Source organism: Doryrhamphus excisus, chromosome 1, assembly GCF_030265055.1.
Source record: "Doryrhamphus excisus isolate RoL2022-K1 chromosome 1, RoL_Dexc_1.0, whole genome shotgun sequence".
Taxonomy (NCBI): domain Eukaryota; kingdom Metazoa; phylum Chordata; class Actinopteri; order Syngnathiformes; family Syngnathidae; genus Doryrhamphus; species Doryrhamphus excisus.
In genome coordinates, this window is record NC_080466.1 from 11,439,427 (window position 1) to 11,452,971 (window position 13,545).

At 40.9% G+C, this 13,545-nt stretch overlaps 1 protein-coding gene across 9 annotated transcripts in view; it reads left to right on the forward strand.

The window, feature by feature from the left end:
* Positions 1 to 13,545, forward strand: part of LOC131107404 (VPS10 domain-containing receptor SorCS1) — a 141,829-nt gene that overhangs the window by 122,045 nt on the left and 6,239 nt on the right. For 6 of the 9 annotated variants that reach the window (XR_009120270.1, XR_009120282.1, XM_058057851.1 and 3 more), the window contains exons 17-25: positions 2,816 to 2,929; positions 3,488 to 3,659; positions 5,051 to 5,237; positions 5,673 to 5,806; positions 6,901 to 7,027; positions 8,150 to 8,262; positions 9,181 to 9,315; positions 12,507 to 12,606; positions 13,034 to 13,139. Coding sequence is in view for 7 of the 9 variants with exons in the window: in XM_058057851.1 (XP_057913834.1) it covers positions 2,816 to 2,929; positions 3,488 to 3,659; positions 5,051 to 5,237; positions 5,673 to 5,806; positions 6,901 to 7,027; positions 8,150 to 8,262; positions 9,181 to 9,315; positions 12,507 to 12,606; positions 13,034 to 13,139 (1,188 nt within the window). In the remaining 2 variants the exon portion in view is untranslated. Of the gene's footprint in view, positions 1 to 2,815; positions 2,930 to 3,487; positions 3,660 to 5,050; positions 5,238 to 5,672; positions 5,807 to 6,264; positions 6,848 to 6,900; positions 7,028 to 8,149; positions 8,263 to 9,180; positions 9,316 to 12,506; positions 12,607 to 12,771; positions 12,869 to 13,033; positions 13,140 to 13,545 lie in introns of those variants that run through there. The other 3 variants (XM_058057933.1, XM_058057531.1, XM_058057997.1) reach the window with 3 other exon arrangements.

Consider the following 13,545-nt stretch of genomic DNA (forward strand, 5'->3'; position numbering starts at 1 on the left):
ACATATTTTGGATGCGATGAAGAGCTACCACATTTCCCACAGGGTGTGCTTCTTTTTTCTGCTGGGATGGAGGGCATGGTAAAGTTTCATTTTAGCAGTCTTCCTGCTGTCCTTGAATAGTCTTTCAACAGAGTTTGCATCATTTGCCTGAGCTTTGGTGTTTCCTCACCGAGAAGCTTGCTGCTTTTTCATCCTCCACACCCGTCCATGGCATTGTGATAGCTTTATCCAAACTCAATTGGGCATACCAGACAAGTCTGTCTCTAATTAGCTTGTCCTGGAGCACACCATAGTTGCAGTGCTATGCCAGGGCTACAGTGAAGTGACAAACACATCTACAGTCCATCTTTCTCTGTTTGCACACTTGGCATGTTCGTTAATCAGATTTTGCCTGACAAAGAAGAAGCCTAGGAAGCCACCGTGCACTCTTTTGTGTTGTGTGTGCTGTGTTGTGCAGGATGTCGTCCGCATCACCCCCCATACAATATATCAGCATGTAAACTTGATTATCTTTCGAGTTTGCATTTCGGTTACTTGTCAGGTGAAATCTTTCAAACCTAAAGTTATCCTCCACCAGCTGTGTCAAGCCTCTATGATGTCCTTGCTGGTCGAAGCTGTAGTTCTTTTTAACTAACACAGCAGGGCTCTACATTAAAAACAAAAATTACTTGCCAATGGGGAATCCTTAAGGTGAGAACTACTTGCCCAAACTTGCCCCATGTAAAATGAAAAGACTGCCATAATGATATCATCTAATTTTTGTGGCATCACATGAGAATCTCAAATAAAGATGAAATGATTATCATTTCTTGTGGTTGTTTTCCTACATAGATCATGACGTTGCATGGAAATCTGGTTTGTCAAGAGACTTCAAGGCACTTTGCCTTGATAAATAAAAGTACATTCATGATTGAATAAACATTGTGCTGTGGAGATATATGTTAACATGGCATGCCATACTACCTTACACATCGTAGTCGTAGTAAGCAGTGATATTTATAAGTTGTGCACCACAATGAAACATTATTGAATAGACACATTTGTGTACTAATAAAGTGTGTTTAATCCAGAAAAAAATGCTCAATGCTCAAACAATAATTTGTGAAGCAAAAGTGAGAAAAATACACAGAGAAATGGAACCGCTACATTTTGTAGCTTGTGCAAAATCAGCACTTAGTATTGGATCTAATCGGTGGTGTTTCATTGTGACCACTTCAAATTGTCACAGCAATGTGATTCACTCACCTGTGCCATCATTTGATTTGATGCCGCTAATAAAATACTTGTTTAGGAGGCACTGTTTCATCACTTTTTGGTGTTTTCCTTCAGAAGTTGTTGAAGAATTAGACGATTTTGGCAGGATTGCCATGATAGATGTTTTCGTAGTCAAACGATCGCTGGTTGATCGCGAACAAAAACGGGTGTGGGTAAAACGCGGACTGTGGTCTGAGGACCGCGGTCTAAATAAACGATTCTGATTGGTCCATTTCAAGATTTGCAAGGATTGGTTTGCAAATTACCACCGGAATTACACAGTCCGTGTTTTACCAACACCCAACAAGAACCGCTTTAAAAAAACTCTTGGCAGTATGGCATGCCAAAGTGCATAAGAAATCATATTAAGACAAAACACATTTTAATAAACACTTTATAATGGATAGAAATGATTAATGAAAGGGATAGGGATGAGGGATGTTCAGCGGTACACTCTTTCTCTTTCTTTGCGAACTAACATAATTCACACAGCTAACCCACGATGCTGCCAAAGAAAGTTGACAGCATTTTGATAAAGAAGCTCACTATTGAATTCAACTCACAGCAAAACACGAAAGTAGTGGCCGTGTGGATCTCATTGCCACACCGTGTCTTTGGCAACAGTCACATTGGCGCAACTTGGTTTGCGACATGACATTCCAGTGCATTCCAGTGGTTTGTGACATTTGGTTCCACTTGGTGGACACTTGCCACTCGCCACTTGCATCAAGAAATCGGCGCGACGAAGATTTTAAACATTTAGAAATTTTCTTGCCACCAAAGTCAATTTTTGCTGCCGTTACGGGCCACCACGAGCCAGTTGGGAGGCAGTTTGAGCCACCGCACGCCACTAGGCACATTATTGGCGACACTAGGTGTCACAGCAAATTGCATTGGCGCTAACTGGTGGCAACTGCCGCCGACCCAGTGGACTCTTAGCATTACATCTTCCAAGAAGGTAAAAGTAGCCTTAAATGTGCATTTGTCCATCAATGTTCATTCATCAATTATATGCATTTACAATTGTTTTATGTACTACCTCTGTTAGTGTTTGTGTTCATGTTCAACTGCTGATGACATCATAGATGGACGACGGAGCTGACCTGCTTCTGTGTAGTAGCAAGCTAATAGGTAGCAAACAAGAAGGGTTTGTGAAAGAAATACGCTAGGAAAACAGAAAACACAATATGTGCCACATTGTAGCCTGACCGGAATACGGACATGAACAGAGGCAAAATTTGGGCTTAAATTTTCAACATTAATAGGAAAACATGTTAACATTCATGTATTCGCTAAGGTTCCACTGCATATATTATTAACACTGTATATATTATACTTTTAAATGTCTTGCATCGGACACGTATCAGATTCAAAACATGTTTTTCACCAAAAAATGTGATTAATTTGGTCAAACAACAAAGAAAGGATTCAAGCTTCAAGCTAAAACTGCAATTATCTTCCCGCAGTCATGCTAATGTCTTTTTATGTCATTTTTAATTGCAAGAAATGTCCACTGAATCTCCTTAAAGGATTTGTATTATCTGTGCTTGGATCCCTACAGTGATTATGGTTATGAGAGACGGACTGATGGCAAGTGTTCTCCCGCCTTTTGGTTCCAGCCATCAGTGATGTCCAGAAGATGCACCACGGGGATGACATTCCTCAACAGCACAGGGTAAACACTGAATGAGAGCTGACAACAAGCAGCACACAGATTGTGATTGTTATGAATAGTGTATTTGAGTTGAACAGTGTAACGTACATTAGTTAATTTATCAGGGAAGGGCATTCACTTGCAGTGAGGGAAATTAATTTAAAACATCATAAGATGTGCACAACCATGATGAGCAGCCACAAGAAACTTACAAAACTTACAAAATCAGCAAGGGATTAACTTGATATTTACCCCACTATAGCAACAAATATGAACCTCCCACATTCCAAAAACATGCTAGGTTAAATGGCGACTCCAAATTGTCCATAGGTATGAATGTGAGCATGTATATGTGCCCCGCAATTGGCTGGCAACCAATCCAAGGTGTACGGATGGATGTTGGCTGCCGGGCCACCAGAGGAAGCTCATTGGCCAATGAACTGCTCTGCTGGGACTAACTGTACAATGGGATAAAGTTAAACTCTATCAGTATTTTACTTTACCATCAACAATGTTTTCATTTTGATATAGTATTTTGGCATGCGAACAATCAGTATTATTGAAATGCTTATATTTTAGCTATAGGAAGGTGGTATCGAACAACTGTACAGCCGGAGTAATTGTGGAATACACAGCCAGGAGGCAGCAGTGTCCCATGCAAGCGCCCAAAGGTCTTCACCTGGTCACCAGCGAGGGTACGCTGACGGCTGCACTGGGCACCAATGTCACCTTTCTTGTTTTTCTTGAGCAGGTAACCACCTTTTCACTACATGGACTTTATGGAGATAGAAAATGATGCAGCTTAGTTCGACACCACTGAAAGCTACAGCCACAGTAATACAAATATGAAATAACCACACATCTGATAGTGTATGGAGAGAAAAGAAGAGTGGTCATGCTTCACTGGTGTAAAATGTGCTTGGCAAGTGTAAGGCCAGATTCATTGAACAGGAGCCGACCATTTTGGAGATAATTCAATGGCAAAACCAAAACTGGTAACCTGTCCACTTGAAGAAAACAACGATAAAAATACACATACATTATGTAACCAACAATGGTGGCTTGAATTTGACATACAGCATGGCATTTCTATTAGACTTGAAAAACTCCCCAGTCCTCTGACTCGATAAAAAAAATTAATGAATAAGTAAACTGTTCAAATACATGTGTTAATTATCTTTGTAAATATCATAAAGTAATTTGCATGTGTAATGTTATGGAAGGTATGTGTTTATAATAATAATACTAAGGGATTAGCTTTATATTGCTCTTCAACGTGAAAGCCATTATTCATTCACTTCACAATCAACACTGGTGGTAGTAATCCACATCTGAAGCCATAGCTGCTCTCGGGTAGACTGACGATGCATGGCTCCCAATTTTATACACCAGTGTGGGCTTCACTGGAGGCAATGTGGGTGAAGACTTCATGAATTCAAGATCTTTAAGGTTTATCTGCCAATAGCTGGTGGTGCAACAGATACTGCATTTCTCTCTTTTTTTAGTAATACACCAGGACACTTTATGCATCTGAAAAGAGAAGCTGATGTCAATGTATTGCCACCTCATGATGGTGGCAGGGAATAATGCTGGATAGTAGACGCAAGCATCTTGTGAGAGTGTGCTTGGAACGTTGGGCTCGGTCTCCCGTTTGGTGAATCTGCCACTTAGATCGCCAAATTGTACGCTCACATATTGTGACAAACCTGACATAGTTACCGAAAGGACAAGTCATCGGAGTAATCTGTGAGGGACTCAGAATTGGGCTGCTCTTCTTCCACATTGAGAGGGGCCAGTTGAGGTAGCTTGAGCGTCTGTTTGAGATGCCACCCTAGTGAGCTATTCCGAACATGCCCAGAACACACGCTAGATGAACTACGTTTCCCAGGTGGCCTAGGAGTGCATCGGTATCCCCCTGGTGGGACAGGATGAAGTGGTTGGAGATGAGGAAGCCTGTGTCTCCAACTGTAACCTGGTCTGGGGTACAAATGAATGGATGTATGTATAGATGGATCGATCCAGTATGAGTGCTAATTGTTTTTTGAGAAGAATGAGAGCTTACATGACATGAATATTACTGTCTCTGTAAAGCACATATCAGTACTATAATCATACATCGTATACTTGTCCTGTTCTTTACAGGGTGACGGGACAAGGACAAGCATTACACTAGACTTTGGGGATGGTCACGCTCTGACTTATTCCAATCTGAGCTCAATTGAGGATGGAATCAAATACATCTACAAAACAGCCGGCATCTACCGGGTGACTGCTTTGGGGGAGAATAGCCTCGGCTCAGAAACTGCCATCCTCTACCTCCACATAACATGTGAGATGTGTTATATTTGAGTTTACAAAGTATTTTGGTCTATATGTTTCCTCAAGTTTTGTGCTCATGCATTTCCTTTTTTTTCCAATTTGCTGAAAACTGCTGCAACTTGTACAGATGGTCTGTACTTTATCTCATAAACACAAACAAGCTAGACAGAGCATTTCACATATCTCCAAGTCATTTATGCGTGATTGCCACCTGGTTACACAAGCTGACTGATGCAGTACTTATTGAAGAGTGAGCATGATTGCTTCCAATAATCTGTCAGTTCCATGTGCCATCGTGGACCACCACAGATCAGGATGACACAGATGTCACAAACATTCTGAATACTTATCAGCACATATCTTCAGAAATAGTTGCATTTATTTGCAGTGAGAATGTTTGCAGTTTGTTTAATTTACCTTGTGACACATATGTGTGCCTGAGTAGGTCAGCTGGAGTACATCCATCTCTCAGCTCCCTTTGTGGCTGTAAGGAATAAGGAAGTGAACCTGACAGCAGTTCTGTGGCCCAGCCAAGTGGGAACAGCAACCTATATCTGGTGGATTGGAAATAACACTGAGGTACTGTAGACATAGTGCTGAACATTGGCATTGACACACATATGTTCATATGTACACATTTTACTGCAAAATAGTATTGAATGGGAGAACCCATCCATCCATTTCCTATACTGCTTATCCTTGTCCCGGGGGAATGCTGGAGCCTATCCCAGCTGAGTTTGGGGGGTAGGGAGGCAGGGTACACCCTGGACTGGAAGACTGATAGAACCATTAGAGAATATGCTGTTTTAATAATGTAATAATTATAATTATGACATTATATAGCCCTGATCAAAATCTTAAGAACAGTTGAAAAATTGCTAGATTATGCATTTGGCACATTTGGACCTTAATGAGGTTTCTGTCAAGCTACAATATGCAAAAGCAAGAAGGCGGAATGAGACAAAAAATGGAACTAAACTGAAATAGGTTGTTTTTCACCTGATCATTCTCATTTTCTGCCCTCCTGATGGCTAAAGCTGAGAAACTTTCTCTTCTTGAGCGTGGTCAATCTGCATAAGCAAGGCTTCTCCCAGCGTGCCATCGATGCTAAGGTTGGATGCGGTGAGACAATCATTCTACATTTTTTGAAAGATCCTGAGCATAACAAAAAAGTCAACTTGTAGACCCCAAAAAATGACACCTGCGTTGAGCCGGAGGATCTGATTGTCCGACTGTCCATTAAGGCACAGGATGGTCCTCGACCCGCATGAATGCCCTTACTGGTGCTGACTGCAGCGCAATAACCATTAGACGGCATCTGCGGGAAAAGGCTTTCAAAAACAAAAAACTAATTCAAAGGCCTGGTCTCCTATCTATCTATCTATTACACACCGTTCTTGCACACAACTACTAGCCGGTGAAAATGAGCAGGAAGGAGTTGCTGGTATAATACAGAGAACTCTCTGTGGACTCTGTGTGTGTCTGTGCATTCATGTGTGCACGCATATACAGTATGTGTGTGTGTTTGCGCCAGTCGGCTTTCACCGATGAAGCAGTGTGAGATGTTAACCAGCTTTTGATAAGGTTCTCTCACAGGAGCCCTGAGGTTCTGACTCTCCCTATTTCATCCCCCTCATCCCTCATCCTTCCCCTCCCTGACTTTATTTTCCCAGCAGCCCATAATCACCCTGGAGGGAAGTGTGACATCCACGTTTTCCCAGGAAGGCATCAGCACGGTGACTGTGCAGGTGTCTGTAGGGAATACTATTCTGCAGGACAGAAAGACTATCTCTGTCCACGGTGAGCATTCTGCAAGTCTTTTGGGGGCTCTGTCATTGTAGCAAACATGCCACTTCAGGCTACATCATTTTCGCATTAACACACATAAAGCATGTTTGCAGCCTGGCATGAACATTGACGGGTCAGGTCCTAACAGAGTCCACACAAAAATGTCTGCTGAGGGTATTTGTTATAGTTCAGAAAGTCCTGGCTCTAGTTTAGGCTAATGTGTTTGTTTGCTTATTTAAGATTATTTTAATTCCATCTGCAATAACTTCATATCACAACAACTGGCAACATCTGAGGCTCCAATCATCACTTTTTACTGGTTGGTCCTTGCTCTTAAAAGAGAAGCAACCTTTGTTAGCGCCATTGATATGTTCCGGAAGGTCCGGCTCCAAATACAACATACTCAAACCGAATCCATTTTTCCCGTAAGAAATAATGTAATTCCAACTAATCCCTTCCAGAAAGCCAACAAGTTTAACACACAACACATTTTTATAGTTGGGAAATTATAGCTTTGGATGCAGAAAATAATTCAAAATGCATATAAGTACATATCCCTTTCATTCATTATTTATATGCTTTTAGAATTGCTGTATGCTAGTAAAGCTACAAGTGTTTTGTGTTATTTTTGTACTTGTGATGTAACTGTCCCAGTCAGCAATGAACTACGGAGTCAACCGCTGATGACATCATCAAGCAATGGAGCTGACTCCTGATTGCTGTTTCCATGTACTGTATTAGCAAACTAAAAGGGCATTTTGTGATAAAAAATATATTCATGACACAGTTGGACTCATGCAGAACACACCAAGACGAGCACCATATTGTATGCTAGCTGGAAAATATACAAATGTTTGCTGTAAATTTTGGATGCCAACCAAAAACAGGCTAACCAGGGCGTATGTTAACAGGGGCAAGCCAATTTATAATCATCCATTTGCCACCACTACTGTAGATATTGTTTATTAATAAAAAAAAGAATAAGCAGATCACACGTTTTTGAATCACATTTGTGTGTTTGGAACTGTGCTTAAGATCTTGGAGTAACATTGTACATTTCTGTTTATTGTCATTGCTGATTTTTTTTTATTATTGATGATTATTTAACAAACGCAATGCTTTTTTTCCATCCAGAATATTTCCAGTCTCACCTGCTGGCCTTTTCTTCAAATCTGGATGACCACAACCCTGATGTTCCAGAATGGAGGTTGGATGTGAGCCGAGTTATCAAGAACTCTCTTATCCAGGTGAAAGTCTCAGGTCTTTTCATGGAAATTGTTACTTTGCTTGGGTGAATACTGTCAGCTGGACTGGATATCTCACAGTCTGTAATTGAAGAGTGACCTCCCTGAGGCTTTGGATGCAAATATGACTTTTGTGATGATAAATGACAAGCAAGAAAAGAGGGGAGGAGGGGAAAGTATAGTTCAAGAGCATTCTGATTGCAAGGCTTGCACAAACTCGTTGAGTTGAGGGTCACACAGACTGTGATACTTGCAGTGTCATGGAAGACTAAATGCCACATGTGACACGCCCCAAAGGGGCGCTTTGAGGTCAGTGCTTTGCGGCTTAGCGAGTGACAATGTGAAACAAGTTAGGAACAGATTAAACATTATTAATTGGCTGCTTGTTACGGCATCTTTATCTCAGTCATATGGTACATTTTAATAGTACGGAGAAAACATCACCTGTTATTATGTTATATTGGTAAATTTTAATCCTGCAAAATTCCACATAGAAGCTAAAAATATCCAAACATACACAACATTTCCTTTTGCAGCAAATGTCTCTGCATCGTTATTTGTCATTAGCATCACTTTTTCATGACACCTACACCTGGAAGGCAGAATACCGACTCAAACCCCGGATGAAAAGACACGTGCAACATGTTCTACAGCACATTTTTGTCAAGCTGAGACAGGAACGAGTGAATGAGAATGAGTGTCATGAATTCATTGCTTTTGTCAAAGGTTTTAGCAACAGAATAATAACAATGTGATGCCATATATGAATGGGACTGTAGTATACAGTAATTTTAAGTTGTTGTTTTTTTGTCCATGGATATATGAGCAATATTAAGCAATAAAATGATTTTCTTGTGCAGACCATCAGCCGAAACGTGGAAATACACTACTACCTGTAATATTGCATGTGTTCTCCACCAGGCCACAGGCGTGAGTGGGGATCAACTCCTGGTCAGTGTCCTCCCAGGTTTGCCTACAACAGCAGAGCTTTTCCTCTTGCTTGACAAACACTTCATGGAAAGGAAACCAGAGAAGAACGCTGCTCATTTGAACGAAGTAAGAATAATGTAGAGAAGCAGCTACTGATTCTTTCTTTTTTCTCGTCCTTGACAGTATTTCTGGAGGCGGATTGATTTCATCTTGTTATTTTCCCTTTTTATTCACCATGGAATTCTTCAGTTGGAAGTGTTCTTTTCTTTATGCAGTTGTTGTCAATCATAGGCTACAGGGTGCCTTTTCAGTCAGGAAACTGGTATATTGGAGAATGACAACAAACAGGACTTCCGCTTTCCTCCAGTAGATGTCAGTCATGGTCCACTGGATCATATCTACTGTTATATATTTTACTGTAATATACCTGGGGAACCTTTTCATTTGACTCATCATTACACCCAGGCAGTAAAAGAAACTTATCAGGGAGAATGATTTAAAATATCTTCTCTCCTCCATCCTACGGGATCCAAAAAGGGAGACAGATAGTATGATTGATCAAGTCACATTTCTGGCTGAGGGTAGACGAAAGTAACTTTGATTCTCACATTGAAATAATGGATATTATATTTGAACCACTCTCCCTGGAAAGAATTTAATGGGCATGAGTGAAATAGGAACATACAAGGGAAATCAATGAGGTTCTGCTCCCCCAACTATCACGTGGACCTGGCCAGTCATAAATCTTTATAAATCTCTATTAACTGCGTATTGTAATTTATAGATAGATTGACTGCCCTTGGTACCCAACGGGACAAGGAATTTAATCTGCAGGAAGACTTAAAGGACCACTTGAATTACTCTGAGCAGTCATCGCCACTTAAGTGTGTAAATGGAAGACAGAAAAACTGGAAAAATGAACATATTTTGTCATTATTAGGACTTTAGGCATTGGAGATATAAATCTGGTGGTTTAAACTTTCCATGTGTTTCCTTCTCAGTATCGACAGGAGAGATCGAATGAGGCTGAATTATTTGTGTGCTGGTTTTATTTACTAGTTTCACAAAGGAAAGACCGATTCATAATTGCAATTGTATTTTTATCTTGGTGAGTGAGGTTTCACAAAATTTGAAGAAGATCAATGAGATCAAGCTCACCTTGAGCACAAACAGAATGCAAAATTCACTTCAGACCCAAAACAGTCCAACTTGCACCATCAATTCATAAAAAGAAAATTCCCTCCTGTATTTTCACTAAACTCTTCAATGCTGAGACAACATCTGCACCACTACCCTTCTACATTTGGTAACTCCTGGTATTGAAGCTCTTTTTGAGGGGAAGCGGACTTTGTAACAACTGGGGAGTAGCGAAAGAAAACATTTAGTCAAGATTATAAATTCATTTGTATTTCCATCTACCCATCTTCAATACCTGGAGCCTATCACAGTTGCAGAGCAAACAACCACTCACAAACATACAATTTCGAGTCTCCAATTAACCTGCATATTATGGGGATGTGGGAGGATGCTGGAATACCTGGAGGCCAATAATGTGTCCACGAAGCACACAAATGAGTCCACTGCTGGCGTGTAAATTAAATAATGGACATATACAAGACAAGTCAATCATCTTCCATCTTACACCTTGTGGAGAAAGGTTACTTCGAAGAAAGTTTCGGGATCTCAGAGGAGTTGGAACCACTTTCACTAAGAAAACTATTTGTAACGCATTTCACAGTAATGGATGCACAAGAAAGGCACATATCCACTGAAATCTGCCTATGAACATATGAACGGTGCACAGAAGGGGTGCGAGCAAGTGATGTGGTTAGATGACAACTCTTTGGCACCAACTCATCTTGACATGCATATGTGTGGGCAGAAAATGTGGAATAGTGATCATCAAGAACACCATCCCCAGTGTCTAACAGGTTGAGAACATTATGTTTCTCTCCTGAGGGTACAGGAAGACGTCACCACATTGAGTGGCCGATGCTGTTTGACCGTAGATTAGAAACTCCTGGCCTCAGCCAGATGGCTCGAGCAAGCCTGACAATGACCCAAAATGTCAAGCCAAGGCAACAAAGCAGTGGTGCATGAGGATCCTGCAGTCTGTGGAGGGAGCTGAAAATCCCTTCTGAAATGTGCACAGCTATGGTGATCAACTAGAAGAACTATCTGGTCTCTGTGCTGTCCAACAAGGGTTTCTTTACCAAGTATGAAGCCAAGTTTTGCTTGGGTATCAAATAATTTATAAGATCAAACACAATTTAGGTCGAGTGGTTAGCGCACATGCCACACAGCTAGGAGACACAGCTAGTTTGATTCCACGCTCGGCCATCTCTGTGTGGAGTTTGCATGTTCTCCCCGGGTACTCCGGTTTCCTCTCACATTCCAAAAACATGCTAGGTGCTAGGCAACTCCAAATTGTCCATAGGTATGAATGTGGGTGGGAATGATTGTTTGTCTATATGTATCTTGTTATTGGCTGGCGACCAGTTCAGTACCCCGCCTCTTGCCTGAAGACAGCTGGGATAGGTTCCAGCACCCCCGCATAAGCGGTAGAAAATTAATGAATGAAAAACACTATTTAATATATAACACTGGATTATTGATGCCATTCCGTCTGTAAAAAAATTGACTTTGCAACATCTGCAGGAGTTGATATAAAGATCCCCCCCCACTGGGCATGTATTGCTGCAGGCAGATTAAGTGCTTGTACAGCATAGTATTGAATGTTGCTGTGAATGGTTGTCTCGATGTGTGATTCTGTCACTGACTTATTACTCTATTACACGATAGTCCTCTAGGTCAGCTGGAATATCACAAAAATGACTTCATTTGCTCTAAAGTAGAGCAATGAATAAAGTAATTATTAAATGAATCCGTAACTATTTAGTCATCCATGGAGGTACACCTATTGTCTTTGTATTTTTCAAACAAGATATTCACACATCATGTTTGACTTTGGGAAACAGTAATGGACATCATTGCCTCTTTTCTGATAAGTTGCAGACCAAATCACTAACTGTTGGTGTTTGGTTCATATTGATTTGATCCCACTAGGGCTTAACCGAATAACTCAACTAATCAAAACAACACGCTTCACTAATTCATTCATTAATGGACTAAAAATGTCATCGTTAGTTGCAGCCCTGCTCCCACGTGCCATCAGAGGCAAGCTGTATTTACACTTTTTTTTCCCAAAGATTGGATTTACCCAAAACAAATTTGATATCAAATATAAAGGGACAATCACACATTAAATGACGATGGTAATTAAAAATGATGGTATTTTTCATTTTGTCTCCCAACAGTTCTCTGAAATCATGCTGAGTGCCTTGAATCAAAACCTGGTTAGGTTTACCCTACGGCCTGGGGTCCAGGTCACAGTCTTTGCAGCACACCTGTCAGCAGGTAACGCCACAGACACTACTTTTGGGCAGAATGGCGACTTGTTACTGAATCTACTGAATGGAAAGTCCGACCTACATACAGTAGATAGGAATAATATTATCATTTTTGTTGCCCCTAATTAATAATAATAATCCCAACTCTGTCTGATTGGCTCTCACCATTTAGCAACACAGAGACTTTCAGAGAGTGAACTTCATTGCAAGTATGTGTGCCTGTGCCTATTGGGGATGCAACTGTCCGAAAGAGACTAGTATGACTAAGTGTAAGAGAAGTATATTCCACTGAATATACAAATATTCTATGATTAACAAAGGTGTTACTCATGCTACTCAATGTTTACAGCATGATTTAGTTCTGTGGAAATAAGGTGGCTATGGTTGTGGTGACATTTACCATGTCTACGCCTTGTCTTGTGTTGTCTCTGCAGCACCCCTAGTGGACAGCAACGAGAACCACAGTACCTCTGCCATGCTAATGCTGCTATCAGTTGTGGTTGTGGGTTTAGCTGTATTTATCATCTACAAATTCAAGAGGTAAAATACTCATGAAATATCCTGTTTATGATGATTTCACATGCGAAGCAGGTCCAAAGGTGTCTGAGCTTGTCGGGTGGGGGCGGGGGCATCTTACTTCTCACACATCTTCTGGGAAACTGTGGACGTCTTTTGTCTGGTCATTCCTTTCAAAAGAAATGTCAGTCAGTGGCCATTGTTTATTGATAGGAAGCCCTTTGAATGTAGGCAGTTGACCTTTGTAAAATGTGAAGATTTTTCTTTTCACCAAGGTGTTGTTGCAAGGGAATAGGGCAGGAAGGGTCAAAGAAAAGAGCAAAACCTTTCACCGGGAATTACTGATTCACATCACAATTTCCCGCAGTTTGAATGATGTTAGAAAAGTAAACAGCGGCTGCTATGCAAACATGTTGGTGATCTCTAAAGG